Source organism: Oncorhynchus clarkii, chromosome 20, assembly GCF_045791955.1.
Source record: "Oncorhynchus clarkii lewisi isolate Uvic-CL-2024 chromosome 20, UVic_Ocla_1.0, whole genome shotgun sequence".
Classification (NCBI taxonomy): domain Eukaryota; kingdom Metazoa; phylum Chordata; class Actinopteri; order Salmoniformes; family Salmonidae; genus Oncorhynchus; species Oncorhynchus clarkii.
Window position 1 is genome coordinate 25,841,043 of NC_092166.1, and position 19,130 is coordinate 25,860,172.

General features: G+C 43.1%; 1 protein-coding gene across 3 annotated transcripts in view; it reads right to left on the reverse strand.

The window, feature by feature from the left end:
* Positions 1-1,055: 1,055 nt before the first annotated feature.
* The window catches only part of LOC139376130 (oxysterol-binding protein-related protein 1-like), a 31,334-nt gene continuing 13,259 nt past the window's right edge, over positions 1,056-19,130 (reverse strand). For all 3 annotated transcript variants that reach the window (XM_071118349.1, XM_071118348.1, XM_071118350.1), the window contains 12 exons: positions 16,284-16,500; positions 13,138-13,213; positions 10,967-11,101; positions 10,720-10,817; positions 10,334-10,516; positions 7,910-8,017; positions 7,587-7,676; positions 7,352-7,478; positions 4,476-4,592; positions 3,973-4,096; positions 3,752-3,842; positions 1,056-2,376 (listed from right to left, as the gene is read on the reverse strand). In XM_071118349.1, coding sequence (XP_070974450.1) covers positions 2,274-2,376; positions 3,752-3,842; positions 3,973-4,096; positions 4,476-4,592; positions 7,352-7,478; positions 7,587-7,676; positions 7,910-8,017; positions 10,334-10,516; positions 10,720-10,817; positions 10,967-11,101; positions 13,138-13,213; positions 16,284-16,500 — 1,469 coding nt within the window. In that variant the 3' untranslated portion in view covers positions 1,056-2,273. The remainder of the gene's footprint in view (positions 2,377-3,751; positions 3,843-3,972; positions 4,097-4,475; positions 4,593-7,351; positions 7,479-7,586; positions 7,677-7,909; positions 8,018-10,333; positions 10,517-10,719; positions 10,818-10,966; positions 11,102-13,137; positions 13,214-16,283; positions 16,501-19,130) is intronic.

Genomic DNA, 19,130 nt, shown 5'->3' on the forward strand with positions numbered 1-19,130 from the left:
TTCTCATGGTCTATGTGCCTTTTGGCAAACTCCAAGTGGGCTGTCGTGGCTTTTACTGAATGGCTTCCATATCATGTCCAGTCAATTTAATTTACCACAGGTGGACTCCAATCAAGTTGTAGAAACAGCTCAAGGATGATCAATGGAAACAGGATGCACCTGAGCTCAATTTCAAGTCTCACAGCAAAGGGTCTGAATACTTATGTAAATAAGTATGCATTTTTAATACGTTTGCAAAATGTTAAAAAAAAAAACGTTTTTGCTTTGTCATTATGGGGTATTGTGTGAAGATTACTGAGATATATATATATTTAATCAATTTTAGAATAAAATGGTGCACCGTACACACTACCCTCTTTTATGCCTTGCGGTCAGATGCCAAGCAGTTGCCATACCAAGCGGTGATGTAGCCAGTCAAGATGTTCTCAATGGTGCAGCTGTAGAACTTGTGGATTTTCTGAGGGACCATGGCAAATTTTTTCAGGCTCCTGAAGGCGAAGAGACGTTGTTGTGCCTTCTTCACGACTGTGTTGGTGTGTGTGGACACCGAGGAACTCTAAAGTCTCGACTTGCTCCACTACAGCACCGTCGATGTGGATAGGGGTGTACTCTGCCCTCCGTTTCCTGTAGTCCATGATCAGTTCCTTTGTCTTGCTGACATTGAGGGTAAGGTTGTTGTCCTGGCACCACGCTACCAGGTCACTGACCTCCTCCCTATAGGCTGTCTCATCATCGTTGGTGTTCAGGTGAGTGAACAGGGAGTACAGGAGGGGACTGAGCAAGCACTCACGAGGGCCCCTCGTGTTGAGGGTCAGCTTGGTGGGTGTGCTGTTGCCTACCCCTCACCACCTGGGGACGGCCTGTCAGGAAGTCCAGGATCAAGTTGCTTAACATTAGAGATTGCGCACCAGCTGCTGTTAACAAAGAGACACACCTCCGCACTAGCCTTACCCACATGAGGAATCACTAGGCCTACCTCCAGTCCACAACTTACATAATGCTACAAGGATGCACAGTGAGTGAGGGTGGTGGCAATAAGAAACTGGACACAAACACCCAAGGTAACATTACGTTTTTATTTAGCAACAATAGAAATGATCTTTATTCTGTAATGTGCTATACACAAAGGGAGAGTAGCCTCTAGGAAAAAACGTGCATTCAGAGGGGGCGACAGGCCCAGTCTACTGTACTGTCATGTATTACATGATAATCCTACCTACCTACGAGGTTACAGCAGCAGCTGTTCACAACAGCGATGAATATTATGCCGTGCATGAGTGTGTTGAACAGTGGCCGTCTCCCACATGGCACCCTATTCCCCCATAGGGCTCAAGTCAAAAGTAGTGTGCTATGTAGGAAATAGGATGTCATTTGGACAGCCTTACTGTGCCTCTGTGGGTGTAGTGCAGCTAATGCTTGCATAGTCAAAGTGGTACATGTGCAGTATGTGTATTCAGTGTGTGATTGCTACCTCTCAGAATATCCTGAATGACATTTTTACTATAGAGGAAACTTTTGCATACAGATAAAGATATCTTCATATAGAGCCAAGGATGAGATAAGTTCTCTCAAGTGTCATTGAAGAAAGCCTTACTAAGTACAGTAGTTATTCTCCTCTATACATCTTCAATTCATAAAGAACGCCATTGTATTACAGCTCAGAAGAACGGAAGACCTCTTTCCAATAATATGTACAAACATGTATAATCTTCCCAGGCATAGTTAGAGGTGGAAGCAGATACAATGTGTCATAATAACAGCTTAGTTTGGTAGCCTATAGCAGAGACCGCAGGAAGTTGGAACACGCCTATTTCACACACTATTTGAAAGCTCTATTTTTCCACAAATTGATACTGTATCAGAAGGATAATGTAGCTGCACACATTCGTAAGTAATAGCACTGAGCGCAACGTCTTTTTGAGAAGAAAAAAATTCTGGAGACATACTGCATTCAATTCACGCCATTCAAAACAATCCCATTCGTTAAAATGACCGGCAGGTTACACCCTATATTTATTATACACTAGTCAATGACCATAGCTTACATGCTCATGAGGACTTCACCCTTGTGCTTTGAGTGAGACATAGGCTGCGATAAGAGATAACATTTGGGGACTACTGAATGGTTGTTGCCTTTGCCGTCACTCAATTCCCAATAATAGCCTTACCATATATAGGACCAGAGCAGGTTAGGGACTTGAAGTGCCAACCTGAATATGAAAAACAGCAGAGACAGTTGAGATGAGTACAGATAGAGATGTGTGTCTTGTAGGTCAGTAAATATCAGGCAGCAGGGAGTAGTTCCGCTCCCAGTAGCCATTGGAGTAGAGCCAGTCCTGAGCTTTGATGTGGGGGTTGGAGCCTTGGTGGAACCACCTATATGAGAGGAACCGAGTCAGACAAACATAGAAATTAGTGTTCAGGCACAGATGTATCCAGACACAGGCACGAGTGTTTGACATGATTGTGATAAATACAAAGCCACACAAACAGAACACAGTACAGTTGACTCCTGATACAAACCAAGATTCCATTGAAAATGTTATTTTTCTCTATATAGCTTAGGTCTTTCGTGAATTCATGCAAACTATAGCATGCAAATATCCAGGTAAGGTGAATTTCACTGCAATTATTTTAGCTTTTTCGATATGTACTTATCAGGAGTCAACTGTACTCAGGTTGTACAGGTGTATGATCAGTGTTTGAATCAATGCATTTGCTGCAGTTCCAAAGCGGTCTTGAGGAAGCCGGTATAGGGCAGCACTCAAACAGTGAACCACAACCAAAAGCCACAGCAGACAAGCAGAGCCAAACCTGGGGCCAAGAGCTGGGTTCCTTCTCAATGACAACACAGGGGAAGAGCATAACATAGCACAGGATGACACAAATGGGTGACAATTAGCAAAGCAGATCTAGCACAAGCGCTAGCATACATCCAATGAGAGTAGTGTTGAGCGATTAACCGAAATTTTGTTTTTTTTGTGTTATTTTTCAATGATTTAACCAACATCTGTTCAATTATTTGAATTCCACTCAGTTTCTCTGGAGATAAATAAGATCAAGTCTGAACTGTGCGATGTAGTAGAGAGTTGTAGTTTCCAACAGGCCAAATATCTATATAGTTTAGCACAGACAATGTGGTAATTAACTACAATGACCATAATCCATTGCGTGCCTACTTGTCTGGTCTGCGGGTTTTTCTACACCTGCTATGTTAGGTTAGTGTGGGGCAGACACGGAGAGAGAAGAGACAGAAGAACGCAAGATCGAGAGGGACAGCGAGCAGTTGCTTAGTGGGGTATCTCTACCTGAAAATACTGTACATGTAAGTGATTGATAGTTGGTTTTCAGCAGTCATAACAGTATGCCTTATTTAATGTACTTTGAAGCATTAATAAAATAGTGATTTTGTCAGATAGCAGCTCTATAGAGATGAGATGAAGACTTGGAATGAAATAATAGTCATCAAATAAAACTATCTATGTAACGTAATATACACAACAACTGAAATGTTTTATGAAAGTAAAGTCAATGATGGGACTTTTTAATTGTTTATTCTGTGTTACAGCATTCAACCCACATAATGCATAGTGCATCAAATAAATTATAATCGAAACCCGAAATTGTAAGCCGTGATAATTTTTTAAATAATCGAATGGAAACCGAACCGACCTCAAAAAGCACTAATTGTTCAGCACAGCAGAACCAGAGGGGAGTGCCATGGGGGAAGAGAGAAGACCCAATCACTCACCTTGTTTTCCATTCCTCTGTTGATTTGGAGCGATTTTTCCGGGCCAGTCTTTGTTTCTCCTCTACCCTCTTCTTCTCTGCACTTGCCAAATCTGAGAAACACAGAAATATTTCAATGTATCAAAATATTTAGATTCATTGACAAAATGCTCGTTGAATTTGCTGGACAGATGTGGATCATTGACAAAAACACAATGCCTCTATATAACTATATCACCATACCTATGTCCCCTTTCTCCATGGCTCTGATGTCAGGTCTGAGCCGACAGTCTGTGGGGGGCAGGACCCCCTTCATGCCCCCCTCCAGCTCATTCAGCTGCATGGCAAACGTGGAGAAGGCGTAGAACTACCAGAGAGAGAGCGGGGGAAGGGCCTACAAATCAATGACTGACAACCAGTTCAATCACTCCAGAAGGCTAAAAATGTCAACAGTAAATCCCAGATTTCTGCCTCTTAGTAATTCCTCCAATACAGTACTCTCTCATCCTTGTGATCCCTGCCGTTGTCTGGTCGTGGAGCTATCCTCCAGACCTGCTTTCCTCCCCTTCTGCCCTCGCCTCACCTCTCCCCTCGACCCCCTGCCTCCCCTCGACCCCATGCCTCCCCTCGACCCCATGCCTCCCCTCGACCCCCTGCCTCCCCTCGACCCCCTGCCTCCCCTCGACCCCCTGCCTCCCCTCGACCCCCTGCCTCCCCTCGACCCCCTGCCTTCCCTCCCCTCTCACCTCTGCAGAGTTGTCTGGTCGGGGGACTATCCTCCAGATGAGCTCACTTCCTGGGATGACCTGGACCGTGTCTCCATCAGGCAGGGGCATCTCCTCTGGCTCTTCGTCTACACTGGTCTGGAGGGACAGACAGGCGGACACGCAACCTTCAAACAGGTATGCAACTACAATAGCTACTTGGGTCATATCAAGGGTCCTCACTCCAAAACGAGTGTAATGGTAGCTTAAATAAATCAAATCAAATGTTATTTGTCACATGCACCGAATACAACTGCAATGCAGTTAAGGAAAATACACCCCCCCCAAAAAGGAAAAGTAACAAATAATTAAAGAGCAGCAGTAAAATAACAATAGCGAGACTATATACTGGGGGTACCAGTACAGATTCAATGTGTGGGGTCGCCGGTTAGTCAAGGTAATTGAGGTGATATGTACATGTAGGTAGAGTTATTAAAGTGCATAGATAATAACAGAGAGCAGCGTAAGAGAAGGGGAAGGGGGGGCAATGTAAATAGCCTGGGTAGCCATTTGATTAGATGTTTAGGAGTCTTATGGCTTGGGGGTAGAAGCTGTTTAGAAGCCTCTTGGACCTAGACTTGGCGCTCCGGTACCGCTTGCCGTGCGGTAGCAGCGAGAACAGTCTATGACTTGGGTGGCTGGAGTCTTTGACAATTTTTAGGGCCTTCCTCTGACACCGCCTGGTATAGAGGTCCTGGATGGCAGGAAGCTTGGCCCCAGTGATGTACTGGGCCGTACGCACTACCTTCTGTAGTGCCTTGGTGTCAGAGGCTAAGCAGTTGCCATACCAGGCAGTGATGCACCCCATCAGGATGCTCTTGATGGTGCAGCTGTAGAACCTTTTGAAGATCTGAGGACCCATGACAAATCTTTTCAGTCTCCTGAGGGGGAATAGGTTTTGTTGTGCCCTCTTCACAACTGTATTGGTGTGCTTGGACCATGTTAGTTTGTTGGTGATGTGGACGCCAAGGAACTGAAAGCTCTCAACCTGCTCCACTGCAGCCCCGTCGATGAGAATGGGGGCGTGCTCGGTCCTCCTTTTCCTGTAGTCCACAATCATCTCCTTTGTCTTGATCACGTTGAGGGAGAAGTTGTTGTCCTGGCACTACATGGCCAGGCCTCTGACCTCCTCCCTATAGGCTGTCTCGTTGTTGTCGGTGATCAGGCCTACCACTGTTGTGTCATCGACAAATTTTATGATGTTGTCGTGCAATCATGAGTGAACAGGGAGTACAGGAGGGGACTGAGCACACACCCCTGGGGAGCTCCAGTGTTGAGGATCAGCGTGGCAGATGTGTTGCTACCTACTCTCACCACCTGGCAGTGGCCCGTCAGGAAGTCCTGTATCCAGTTGCAGAGGGAAGTGTTTAGTCCCAGGGTCCTTAGCTTAGTGATGAGCTTTGAGGGCACTATGGTATTGAAGGCTGAGCTGTAGTCAATGAATAGCATTCTCACATAGGTGTTCCTTTTGTCCAGGTGTGAAACGGCAGTGTGGAGTATCTGTTGGAGGTATGCAAATTGGAGTGGGTCTAGGGTTTCTGGGATAATGGTGTTGATGTGACCCATGACCAGCCTTTCAAAGCACTTCATGGCTACAGGCATGAGTGCTACGTGTCGGTAGTCATTTAGGCAAGTTACCTTAGTGTTCTTGGGCACAGGGACTATGGTGGTCTGCTTGAAACATAAAATTAGGAGGATAGAATTATGCTCAGATTAGATATCGTGCACCAGCTGTTGTTTACAAATATACATAGACCGCCAGCCCTTGTCTTACCAGAGGCTGCTGTTCTATCCTGCCGGTAGAGTGTATAACCACCAGCTAGCTGTATGTTATTAATGTCGTCGTTCAGCCATGTCTCAGTGAAACATAAGATATTACAGTTTTTAATGTCCCGTTGGTAGGATATACGTGCTTTTAGTTTGTCCATTTTATTATCCAGTGATTGTACGTTGGCCAATAGTACCGATGGCAACAGCAGATTAGACACTCGTCGCCTAATCCTCACAAGGCACCCCGATCTCCTTCTGCGAAACCTCCGTCTCTTTCTCCTGCAAATGACGGGGATGAGGTCCTGTTCAGGTGTCTCTAGTAAATCTCATTAAAGAAAAATTCTTTGTCCAGTTCAAGGTGAGTAATCGCTGTTCTGATGTCCAGAAGTTATTTTCGGTCATAAGAGACGGTAGCAGCAACATTATGTACAAAATAAGTTACAAACAATGCGAAAAAAACGAACAAAATAGCACAGTTGGTTAAGAGCCCATAGAACGGCAGCCATCCCCTCCGGCGCCATTATCGTCACTCATCCATAAGCATGGAGCAAAATTAGACATTTTGTGCTCCATGTTCATGGTGCGAAAGCGTGCAACATTTTCCAGGCTACTATTTATGTATTGCTCAGTTTACTAAACTCTAGTCAAATAACCACCTCATGATCATACACTTTGTTGAGGAAAAGTTTCAAATTAAATCATGATGCCAGATTAAAATGAGGTTCATTTCATTTTTGCACCTAACACACTGCTTTAGGGAAAACACTAAGGGGATGTGGCTGACGTGCAAACCGATATTGAAATTTCAAATTGGTTAGATGAGGGTTAGGGAAAAGTTCCCTTAGTCTCTCCCTTGCTTTTGCACCACAAACATCTTTGCCCTTAATTGGCTTATTGAGTAATACTTTTATCACTACATTATCATCTGATCTCATGAATAGTACTGAACAGCACTGGACTGGCATGAGGTATAGTACAGCTTATTTTACTCAGCAAAGGATATGATAGTTACATAACCACCCTGGTGGGGCTGAAGGCACTACCTTGTTTGTGATATGGAATGTTTTTGATTAGTGCACATACAGTACCTGCGTGTTGCTTTTCTTCTCCTCTGAGTTCTTCTTGTCAGATTTCTTGTGAGCATCATAGGTGGCGGCGTCCACAGTGTATAAGCACTCGGTCCATTTACCATATATGGCGCAGAGCTTATTTTTGCTGCAAACACACAGTCAAAACGAGCGGTTCGGCTTTTCTGATTGCTAACATACAAATCATCTTGATACAGTAAAACAGTTGGTGGAAAAAAAACTAACAAACAAGTACCTTTTATCCAGAATATAGCCCTCCACTTTGTGCAGCTCCTTGCCAAACATACCGCATGGTTTGAACGTCAGGCTGCATCTCTCGCCGGTCCTGTCACCGAAAGACGAGCCTTCTAGTTACATATTCTCTTTCACTATTCCCCACAGCCAGACAATGCTTTCAAACAACCACCATTTTGCTGCTCAGTCTGTCGGCTTTGTAAAGGCAAGTATCTGTCCCAGTTCCGTTACATTGCTCAATCAACTGGATACAAACGTGGATCCAGACCACTGCACACACACAGACACACGTGTAGGCACACACGGCGAGGGAGTCTCCCTTACTTGTGGTTGATTACTTCCACATTGCCATACTGCTCGATCCACAGCTGGCCCACGATGATGTTGTGGACACAGCAGGTGGGGTTTGTCCAGGTGTATGCTTCATTACATCTGCAGAGAAAGAGAGAGCGAACATGTCACAGCAGATAACCGATCACCAACTACGTCAACTTAGCGATGCCAACTCATACCAAACTACTTCAGAGATTCAAATGTCCTTCAAACTTCAACATGAATTAATTAGTTTCATCCAGGATTAAGAAAAAAGCTCACAGAATAGCTCTATTGCTAGAATATGCACTACTGTTCAAGTTTGGGGTCACTTAGAAGTGTCCTTGTTTTTGAAAGAAAAAAAAATATTTTGTCCATTAAAATAACATCAAATTGATCAGAAATACAGTGTAGACATTTGTGTAGTACACGCTGTGTACTACTCCCTTCACAGAACAGAGCAAACTGGCTAACCAGAATAGAATGAGGAGTGGGAGGCCCAGGTGCACAACTGAGCAAGAGGACAAGGAATAATATTTTATTTAAAATTGGCCAGTCTGAGATATGGCTTTTTCTTTGTAACTGCCTAGAAGGCCAGCATCCCGGAGTCGCCTCTTCTCTGTTGACGTTGAGACTGGTGTTTTGCGGGTACTATTTAATGAAGATGCCAGTTGAGGACTTGACACTCCAAAGTACTTGTCCTCTTGCTCAGTTGTGCACCGAGGCCTCCCACTCTTCTTTCTATTCTGGTTAGAGACCGTTTACATTGTTCTGTGAAGGGAGTAGTACACAGCGTTGTACGAGATCTCAATTTTCTTGGCAATTTCTCACATGGAATAGCCTTCATTTCTCAGAAGACTGACGAGTTTCAGAAGAAAGTTCTTTGTTTCTGGCAATTTTGAGCCTGCAATCGAACCCACAAATGCTGATGCTCCAGATATACAACTAGCCTAAGGCCAGTTTTATTGCTTCTTTAAAATCAGTACAGTTTTCAGCTGTGCTAACATAATTGCAAAATGGTTTTCTAATGATCAATTAGCCTTTTAAAATGATAAACTTGGATTAGCTAACACATCGTGCCATTGGAACACACAAGTGATGGTTGCTGATAATGGGCCTCTGTAAACCTATGTAGATATTCCATTAAAGAAAACAGCCGTTTCCAGCTACAATAGTCATTTAGAAACGTTAAATGTCTACACTGTATTTCTGATCAATTTGATGTTAATATAAATGGGACAAAAATATTATTTTCTTTAAAAAACAAGGACACTTCTAAGTGACCCCAAACGGTAGTGTATGTATTGCTATATTTACTGGGAGATAAAGGCCAAATCAAGGAAACTCCAAGGCAAACTCTCAGGGAGGGAAAGCTATACTGAACAAAAATGTAAAACGCAACATGCAACAATTTCACTAAGTTACAGTTTATATAAGGAAATCAGTAATTTTTTATAAATTCATTAGGCCCTAATCTATGGATTTCACATGCATGGAATACATATCTGTTGGTAACAGATACCTTTAAAAAAAGTCAGGGCGTGGATCAGAAACCCAGTCAGTATCTGGTGTGACCACCATTTGCCTCATGCAGCGTGACACATCTCCTTCACATGTAGTTGATCAGCCTGTTGATTGTGGCCTGTGAAATGTTGCCCCACTCCTCTTCAGTGGCTGTGAGAAGTTGCTGGATAATGACGGGAACTAGAACACGCTGTCGTATATGTCAATCCATAGCATCCCAAACATTCTAAACGGGTGACATGTCTGGTGAGTATGCAGGCCATGGAAGAACTGGGACATTTTCAGCGTCCAGGAATTGTGTACAGATCCTTTCGACATGGAGCTGTGCATTATCATGCTGAAACATGAGATGATGGCGGTAGATGAATGGCACGACAATGGGCCTCAGGATCTCGTCACAAAGCAATTGTGTTCGTTGTTTCTAACTTATGCCTGCCAAATTTTCAACAACGACATTGGAGGCGGCTTCTGGTAGAGAAATTAATATTAAATGATCTGCCAACAGCTCTGGTGGACATTCCTGCAGTTTTCATGCCAATTGCATGCTCGTTCAAAACCTGAGACATCTGTGGCATTGTGCTGTGTGACAAAACTGCACATTTCAGAGTGGCCTTTTATTGTCCCCAGCATAAGGTGCACCAGTGTAATGATCATGCTGTTTAATCAGCTTCTTGATATGCCACACCTGTCTGGTGGATGCATTATCTTGGCAAAGGAGAAATGCTCATTAAAAGGGATGTTAACACATTTGTGCAAAACATTTTAGAGAAATACGTTTTTTGTGTGTATGGAACATTTCTGGAGTATTTTATTTCAGCTCATGACACAGGGGACCAACACGTTACATGTTGGGTTTATATTTTTGTTCAGTGTACATGTACACTGTGGAGGGAATCTCAGCTCCAGACTTACTTGGGCAGCTCCAGGGTGATGATGCCTTTAGGCTCTGCCTCCACGCTCTTTCCCCAGAACTTGAGTTTGGGGTAGATGGAGCCGTGGAACAGGAAGTCCTCCTGCAGGCCCTCGGCGTGGAAGGCGCTGACAGGGGGGTGGTGGCTCACCTGCTCAGACATCCACCTGAACCCTAGGTCCTCTCTGAGGGGACAGGAGGTAGGGGGTTAATGGTACATACTTAGCCATCACCTTCCATCTTCAGATGTCTTGAGACATCTGACTTAAGGATTCAAATGTATTTTGGTGACGTCTTGAGTCAATCTAGTACCACCTAGTAGTAACCACCATCTCACAACACATACAGAACAGTCAACCTAAACATCAACTACAGTAATATGTCTAACCTGATGAGCTCATAGGTTTCTCCTAGAAGTGGATTGAAGGGTTTTCCAGTCCTCTCCCACTGTGATGCTACAGCAGACACAGCAAATGCTGCCACACACTGAAACCATCATAGATGAACAGAAATGTGTAACGTCAGAAGCTGTCGATGAGCACAGCCAAAAGAATATGTACTACAGCGGTGATTGTGAGTGAAAACTCACGCGCATGTCTATACGAGAGAGGATGATGAAGACGTGGGCAAAATACCTTCATCCTCTCCATGGAGTCTGTGGCAGCGTTAGCCTGGTGGATGAGATACGTGTGCTCCATGTACTCTGTCAGCCGTTGAAGAAAACTCAGGGGCTCGTTGAAGATTACTGGCATGGCTATCTTAGACAGCTCCTGGGAGAGGGGAGAAAAAGAGGAGACGAGTCAGAGAGAGAGAGAGAGAGGTAAGGAAACACACAAGCAAAAAAGTTCATCCACAGCCCACACAGACATACCTGTATTATATTATACAGTAATATCAGACAATGATAGGACATTGGGAATATAGTGATTAGAGAGTGCAATAGACTGAAAGTACTTGAGACAATTACAGGACATTGGTAATAGAGTGGAAGTCCCTATAAAGCTCACATAGTTGTGTTTCAATGACAGAGGTGTGATATAACATCAGCAATAAGCTCTAGTCTAGATCCCAGTCCGGAACACTGTTTGACACCCATACCGACTGGTCTCTGCAGTGTCAGTAAAAAGGCCCACATTTCAGTAGCAACCCTGGGTTAAAACAATGGTTTGCCATGGATCTAACTAATTTAAACCCACAGAGTACACACACATAGTTATGGTAGTTTCTCCATTGCCATTAGTGTCTGCCCTTACACCAGGGCTGTGTGCCAAATGGCACCACATTTCCTATGTAGGGCACTACTTTTACCAGGGCCCATTAGGGCTCTGGTCAAGGGGCCCTAGTCAAAGTATTGCACTGATGTGGTTCCACCAATTCGGTGCCTTGAGAAGTGTAACTTGGTCAACAACAACAAAAAACAAGCATTCTTTCATAAAGAGCACGTTAAACTTCATAAAAACATGTTTTCCCTTCCCATAAAAAAATGACTATAGTAAGTGCCTATTAAGTGCCAAATAAAGTGACAGAGTTGACAATTTAATCTTAAAAATCATCCATAAATCCCCTTTTGAGCTGGGGAATGGAAGCTTGTTGTGTGCAACAGGGACTGAATGCAAGCTTCCAAAAACATTTCAGGGTTAATGTGCTCGACCCAGTCAGTTTTCCACCACAAAATGGCCAAAAAGAGAAGAACCAGTTCGTTCGCCTGCTTTTACACTATGATTTATTTGACTATTAGATGTTCAATGTTTCATTCGAAAAAAATATTTAAAAGAAAAAAAGTCCAGTTCATGTAACACGGTTGACCTTAAAATGAGGAACAGACGGAAATGGATTCACTAATCACATGAAATAAATAATCATCTTCAGAAATGACTGACAAAGCAACAAAATAACTAGGGCTTTACAATGATGGTGAAAACGGGATTTTGGCACTTTAGCATGTCTTTATTCATATTTTAAAACCAGATGGATTTAATTCTCCATAACCGGCTTTTAAAATGCAATATTGGTGCACAATTTCTTTTCAAAATATCAAAGGGATGCAAACGGCACTCTTTTCGTGGAACAACCACCCTACATAGAGAACAGGTTGCCATTTGAGCCACAGATGGGAATCATTACACCGCTTTAATTAGAGGAAGTACAGGAAGTGTAGAGCTTATATCATCCAATTAAAAATCATCCAGGAAGTGGAAAAGTGGGATTAGGATCCCTACAGACCACTACTGATGACAGGGTCTTTCACATCATAGACCTGTGCTTAGATAGTCACAAATATATACAAGCTATAACAAGGCAAGTAAATCTCTCCATAGCTACAGTAACTACAGTAACTCATTAGCCGGTATGTCGGCCCAAGGACACATTCTCAGGTCAGCAGTATTTCCCACTAACACAGCACAAATCCACATTAAAGAAGCGGCAGATTGAACAAAGTATAAAGAGAAAATACAGAGGGGGAAAAAACAGCAGAAAATACATCTATCCCGTATGGTTTAGTTGGTAGAGCCATGGTTCTTGCAACGCCAGGGTTGTGGGTTTGATTCCCATGGGGGACCAGCACGCATCAGCTAAATGACAAATGTAAATGTAATGTTTGTGGCTGAATTCTTGGCAGACAGAGAGAAAGGCATGTTTGCTCACTGTTTGCTTTCAATGTTTTGGGGGGGGGGTGCAGGAAACAGTGAACTAACATCCCTGTCTTTCTTTGCCCAGCCAGATTCATTTTCATCCAGCTCCTGTGCCTTTGGGTTGTGCCAATGCAGTACCCTTCTTTAAATGAATACTGAGTGTGAATTCTCACCATGCCGATGCATTTCTTCAGGATGCTCCAGACGCTGATATCATTCCTGGAGAACATGGGCGCGGGCAAAGACGTTCTGTCGAATAGAAACAGACAAACAATTAGGTCAGATCTAAAAATGGGGTGATCCCACTGAATATATATGGATGCAGACATGGTCCCAGAGAATTGAACCAGATTTTTTTTAAAAAAGGACTTTGGTGACAGGGTAATTAATGAGGGGTTTAAGCCAGATTCTCTTACAGTATATATATAGCTACTTTATAGATAAGGCACGGCTCTCTTCCTCCTACGTCTCAACAATGCTCTAAGGCTAGGCTATCATTAAATCAGATAGTAGGTATCATGTTGTTGGTGAGGCGTGTTTACTTTCTAAGGATTTGCAATTAAGCAAGTACCCTTGGTTTTGTGTGATGCTCTTGGCCATATTTGTTCATGGAGAGGAACCATGTTTGGAATACACAAAAGTAAGCCATTGTTTAGTTATGCAGAGAGTACAGCTGTACATGAACCTTATCTGGAACATCAGTGATGGCTTGACCTACTATTTCGAAACAGAGTAACCTGACAGCTAATTAGCCAACTGTAGCTGCTGCGGTCAAGCCTCAGGCAACACCCATGAATGATTGGGAGAGTGTTTGCATGTTCCCGTCGGTGTTTGTGTGTGCATTGCGGCCCGCCCGTGGACCAGGTGTGTATGCCGCAGGGAGGCGGCGTGTTTACTTAGCGATAAGCAGTGAAGCAGCTACACACAGCGAACGCAGCAGGAGATGAAGGGAGAGGAAAGAGGAGGCCTGTGGGGCTAAATCCTAACCCTTCTCTCTTAACAGTGGAATGAGCAGGCCAATGGAGCATGGTGGAGCAGTACTTCTGCCGGCTCCATAACACGCCATAACCTGTTACGCTAAAGAAACTGATTCGTACTTTAACTCGCTATGCTTACTCACTCTACAGCTTCATTCAGTTCCCATAGACATATACATTTTCCCTTGACTCAAATCAAGCCTTTACAACACATAATCAAGGATTTATCGTACGCTTCTGGGATTACAAATTGAGGTATCAATTAAAAAATGAGTTATCTTTAACATACTGAGGTAGACAATGACTGAATCCCATCTCCTTTATGAGAGCATGTCTGACTGCACCATGATTAATAGTGGGCCCACGAGTGTGAAGCACTGTTGATATCAATTAGCTTATTTGGTTGGAGTGAGTCCAGAATCCTGGAAGGAGAATGGGGGCATTCCAAATGGCACTCTATCCTCAATTTAGTGCACTAGGTGAAGAGTGGGCTAAGTTGAACCATTTTGTACATTCAGCATCACTCCGTCATGGGAAATATTGTATAGTTTCAGGTTTCATTAATCGTATGTACTTGATGCACATGGTATACACCAGCCAACGAAATGCTTACTTGCAGGTTCCTTCTCGACAATGCAACAATAAGAAATAATAAAAGTTAAGAAAACGAACAAAGTAAATGGCTCAGTAGAATAGATTTTTTTTTTTTTTGCATAAGTATAATACAGGAATGTACAATATATAGTCCAATTTTTACATGAGTTTTGGGGAAGGGGGATTAGGGGGAAAGTGTTTAAATTGTTCAGTATTTAGCTATCATAATAAGTCTGGTTGTAGCAGTTGTGATGGGTGTGTAGCATGGTGTGTGTGTGTGTAAGGTGCAGAGAATGTAGTATTCTTTCTAACAAAGATATCTACATATATTTCAGGATGTTGTGTATCCCTGGAAATAATCAGAATTCATGTAAAACAGTACAGTTTTGAAAACATAGCTTGTCCCAAAACAGTGGTCTCTAGGCATAATTTACACCGGTTATGGGGTAAGTTGAGCCACAGGATAGGGTCAATTAAGCAGTCTTCAAATGTCTGTACTGATTGAAATATTACTACTTTCTTTTTAAAACCATGTCAATCTTAATTTCCCAAACACAAATGCTTTTTGGTCTTTTAATAACTTTAAGCATATTTTAATCAGAGGCTTATCAACAAACAAACACTTTTTAAACACTTTTAACATAGGCCAGGCCGTGTTGATACCTCATATCTCAGCGATAATGCCTTGCATTACACCTGGGAAGAAAACACCTACATTTGCTCAACTTACCCCAAGGCCAACATTTTGACTATATTAGCCCACACAGCAACAAGGATGCACTTTCATGCTAAGTTAAGGGCCTCTTTGAAGCTTATAGAGACCCCAAACTGATGTATAGAACCATCTTAAAATTATTGGTGAAAAACTGTTTCTTGCTTACCACTTTTTCCATGTGGTTTCTTTCTTCACAGACCCCATGAAATGACGACCTCTTCCTAAATATTTGGTCAGATGATTCGTTGTGTGTCTGGTTTACTAGAAACAAGGGTGCCTCAACTCACTCCTTTGGTTCAACTTACCCCAATCTCCCCTACTTTTGACCAGGGCCCATAGGGCTCCTTCATTCCATCACACAACAGAGATGCATCTACACATACATAGCCAGAGAAGAAATAACTCTGAATGACAGCTATAGCGTATAAACAAGCTCCTCATCAATCTTTTACAACACACACACAGGCGCGCGCGCACACACACACACACACCCCTTTCCTCTCACTCAGTATTCCGTGCTCTAAACTGGCAAGCACTAAATTATTCACGGGTCAATTGTTTGGATTAAGAAAGAGAGGGCATGCAACCATCCTCGTCCACAGAAATAAAGTAGACTGACCAATCTTCAAAAAGCCTTCTGCTCTGACCCAGTGTACCAAGCACCAAGAAGCCACTAGCCTGCTGAATCTGAATGACATAACTGTGGATGGAAAAACAAGAGAGACCCGTCTATGGGGCTAGGGTGCCCAAACAAACACAGGAATAAAAACCTAGACGTACTGGGGTATATCACATTATATGCCGTTGGCTCTATTGCATACAAAGTCATTTCCTACAAAATGTCACTTGATAAAAACACACATTTCGAAACAATAAAACAATATAAATAATGATAGAATATACTAGAATAAATGAACCGCACAGTTCAAAGCCTTGCTTTAATAGGAGCTGGAGAAGGGGACAAGAAAATCAAGCAGGAAACCAAGTTGAAAACAAGCCGTTACATCACATATTAACTGCATCCTGACCCCACCTGTGCTTCTTCACTCCGTTGCATTGGGCCTTCTTGTCGCCATGGTTAACCTCCCCAGACATGTCGCAGGCGGCAGCGGGTCCCCTGAGGGTGCAGCTGCTGAACAGAGAGGGCTCTCTCTCCTCTTCCTTCACCTCCCCTTCTTCCTCCTCTTCACACGAGTGTCCGGCCACAGACAGGAAGCCGCTCAGAGAGAGAGAATGCTCGTCGTCGGACTCTGCAGGGGGAGGGGGGTGCCAGGGGCCAGAGACAGAGAGGGAGTCATGTCACCTTTGAGCCTAGCAAAGCAAACCAAAACAAAAAAACTTTATTTCTGCAGCCTGCCTTCACACCCCTCCACCCGGTAGTGACTGACAGAACTCCCTCCTCCTCCTCCCTCCCTCCCTGCAGCCAGCGAAACCACACCTGGGAGATAGGGTTCCTATGAGAGGCCACAAAGACGTTCCCCTTCCTCTGGGTGCTGTGTCTGCTGTGGTTAGTACAGTACTCTGGCTCCGTCTCTAACTTAGACTGCATGTAACCGCCACTAGGGACAACACAGGTAGTAACACCCAGGAAAAAGGGGAGGGGAAACAGAACAAGGAGGAGGAGCTGAGAGACTGAATCATAGAATATTGTGTACTAGTTTTGTAGTTCTTTGTGTGAGGCAGGGTCACAGAGCTGATATTACCAATACGTTTTTTTTCGGGCATGCCAATAATGCTTTTAATTCAACAATTTAGCCGGCATGATCGGTTATGGGAACAAGCTTCAAAATCTCTCGTAAGTGGAGCAATGGTATTGATAGATGTAGGTCATGTGGCTTCATCCAATAATACTAAACGGACATGATGCATCTTTATTATGTAAACAAGGAAGAGTGAAGATGTCTAACGTGCTGGTCGATTTTCTCTCTCTTACATTGAACGTAAACATGGTATTATAGATTGTTGTAAGCAGGGTATATTTATAAGAGTAGGGAGAGAGAAAGCGCTGACCAGTAGATCACTGTGGATGGATGAATGATGCAACAATCCCAGAGAACCAGGGATCACTCTAAAAATGCACAAGCATACTGTATAGCAAAGCAGCACGCTCCTATTTTAGCCAGCATACAGTATCAATCACTACTCTACTGCAAGGCTCTAAGGTATAGGCTACACTGTGCTGGAGAAGCCCACTACAGAGTTCGACATCTATTTCAGTACTAAAGCATTGTTAGCCAAGCATAGAGTAATTACTGGAGCTAACAATTCCATTTAATCTGGTCATATCATATTCTTAAAAAGGTTTTAACGAGCTCCTTTTGAATTGAGTTGGAATTTTAGAGCCTAGCTACAGCGAGAGATATTTCCACCTGAAACAAGAGAGAATATTTCAGCCTTAAGAAGAAGCGCTTGCTAGCTGTCTCATTAGCCTTGGGATTCATCAGCAGTGGCCATTTTGAGATTGTTACTTCTCTGCAACACTAGTTGTAAGGGCCATTATCCCAACATGGAGACAATTAGCCAGTGTAGCAGATAGCTGATTGTTGGGTAACCAGCCGTGTAACACAGCGCTGGGATTGGTCATTAGACAGGAAGACATGGAGGGAGGCTGGGGTGCCCTGGGGACCTTCTGGGCACCTCAGCCACCCCGTTAGCATGTGTAGTGAATCATGTTCCGTGCACACAGACAGAGACACATGCTAATATTGATTACTGCGTTGTTGGGAAAGATCAAGAATGAAAGGCATTTCACTGTACTTGTGCAAGTGACAATAAAAACTAAAAGGAGATGTTTTTGTAAATCTGTTACCAAAAGTTTTTTTCCCAGTAATTTTTCCAATATTTTTTAATATTTTGCATATACTCTGTAAATTGTTTGAAGCAGTCATTGTGCATAGAGTTGCATGGTTTGTTAAACTTTGAAAACTTTGTTTGGCATACCTTTTAAACTGACAAATCGGAGAGCGCGTAATTCCATTACCGTGGAATTTCCCTAGGTCATACATCATTCAGCACACTGCACAATTATCAAGTCAGTCTCTGCAAACTGTATGAAGAAAGAACCAATAACGTGGAATTTCCCTAGGTCATACATCATTCATCACACTGCACAATTATCAAGTCAGTCTCTGCAAACTGTATGAAGAAAGAACCAATAACGTGGAATTTCCCTAGGTCATACATCATTCATCACACTGCACAATTATCAAGTCAGTCTCTGCAAACTGTATAAAGAAAGAACCATTACCGTGGAATTTCCCTAGGTCATACATCATTCATCACACTGCACAATTATCAAGTCAGTCTCTGCAAACTGTATGAAGAAAGAACCAAATAAAGAGTGAAATCTTCCTCAGCCTCAGAGTCTACCGTCTGCTGGAGAGAGATGTGTTGCTGGATCCTAGAGGTGTCTATGCTGCTGATAAAAATAAACAAGGTGTCTGTAAACCACAGCCTATTCTTCAACACAGAAACAACTCCACAGGGGAAGTGGTTTTCATTACTGACAACAGTGTGGAGGAGCTTTAAGGTTAGGGAGCCAGGTAGGGTCAATGAACAATTTAGACTGAAGGAATCAACTCAGCTTTATCGTTCAGAGCTGCAGAGCCACGATAGTCAGCCGGCTCATTTTTTATTACAGATTTACAAGGCTCATTTAATTGGTTCTTATCTAGGTGTAGCTTGTTGCTGTGTACTCTGGAAGTGTTAATACATCACTTTGTATAGAGGTGCTTATAGAGTTCTTTCAGACATGTTCTGAGGTACAGGTCAATGAAAAACAGAATAGCCTGAAACAAAAATATGTTAATTGTATAATTAATGTCAATTTTTGCGATCTTAAACAGCACCCTATTCTCTATATGCCTACACACACACACAC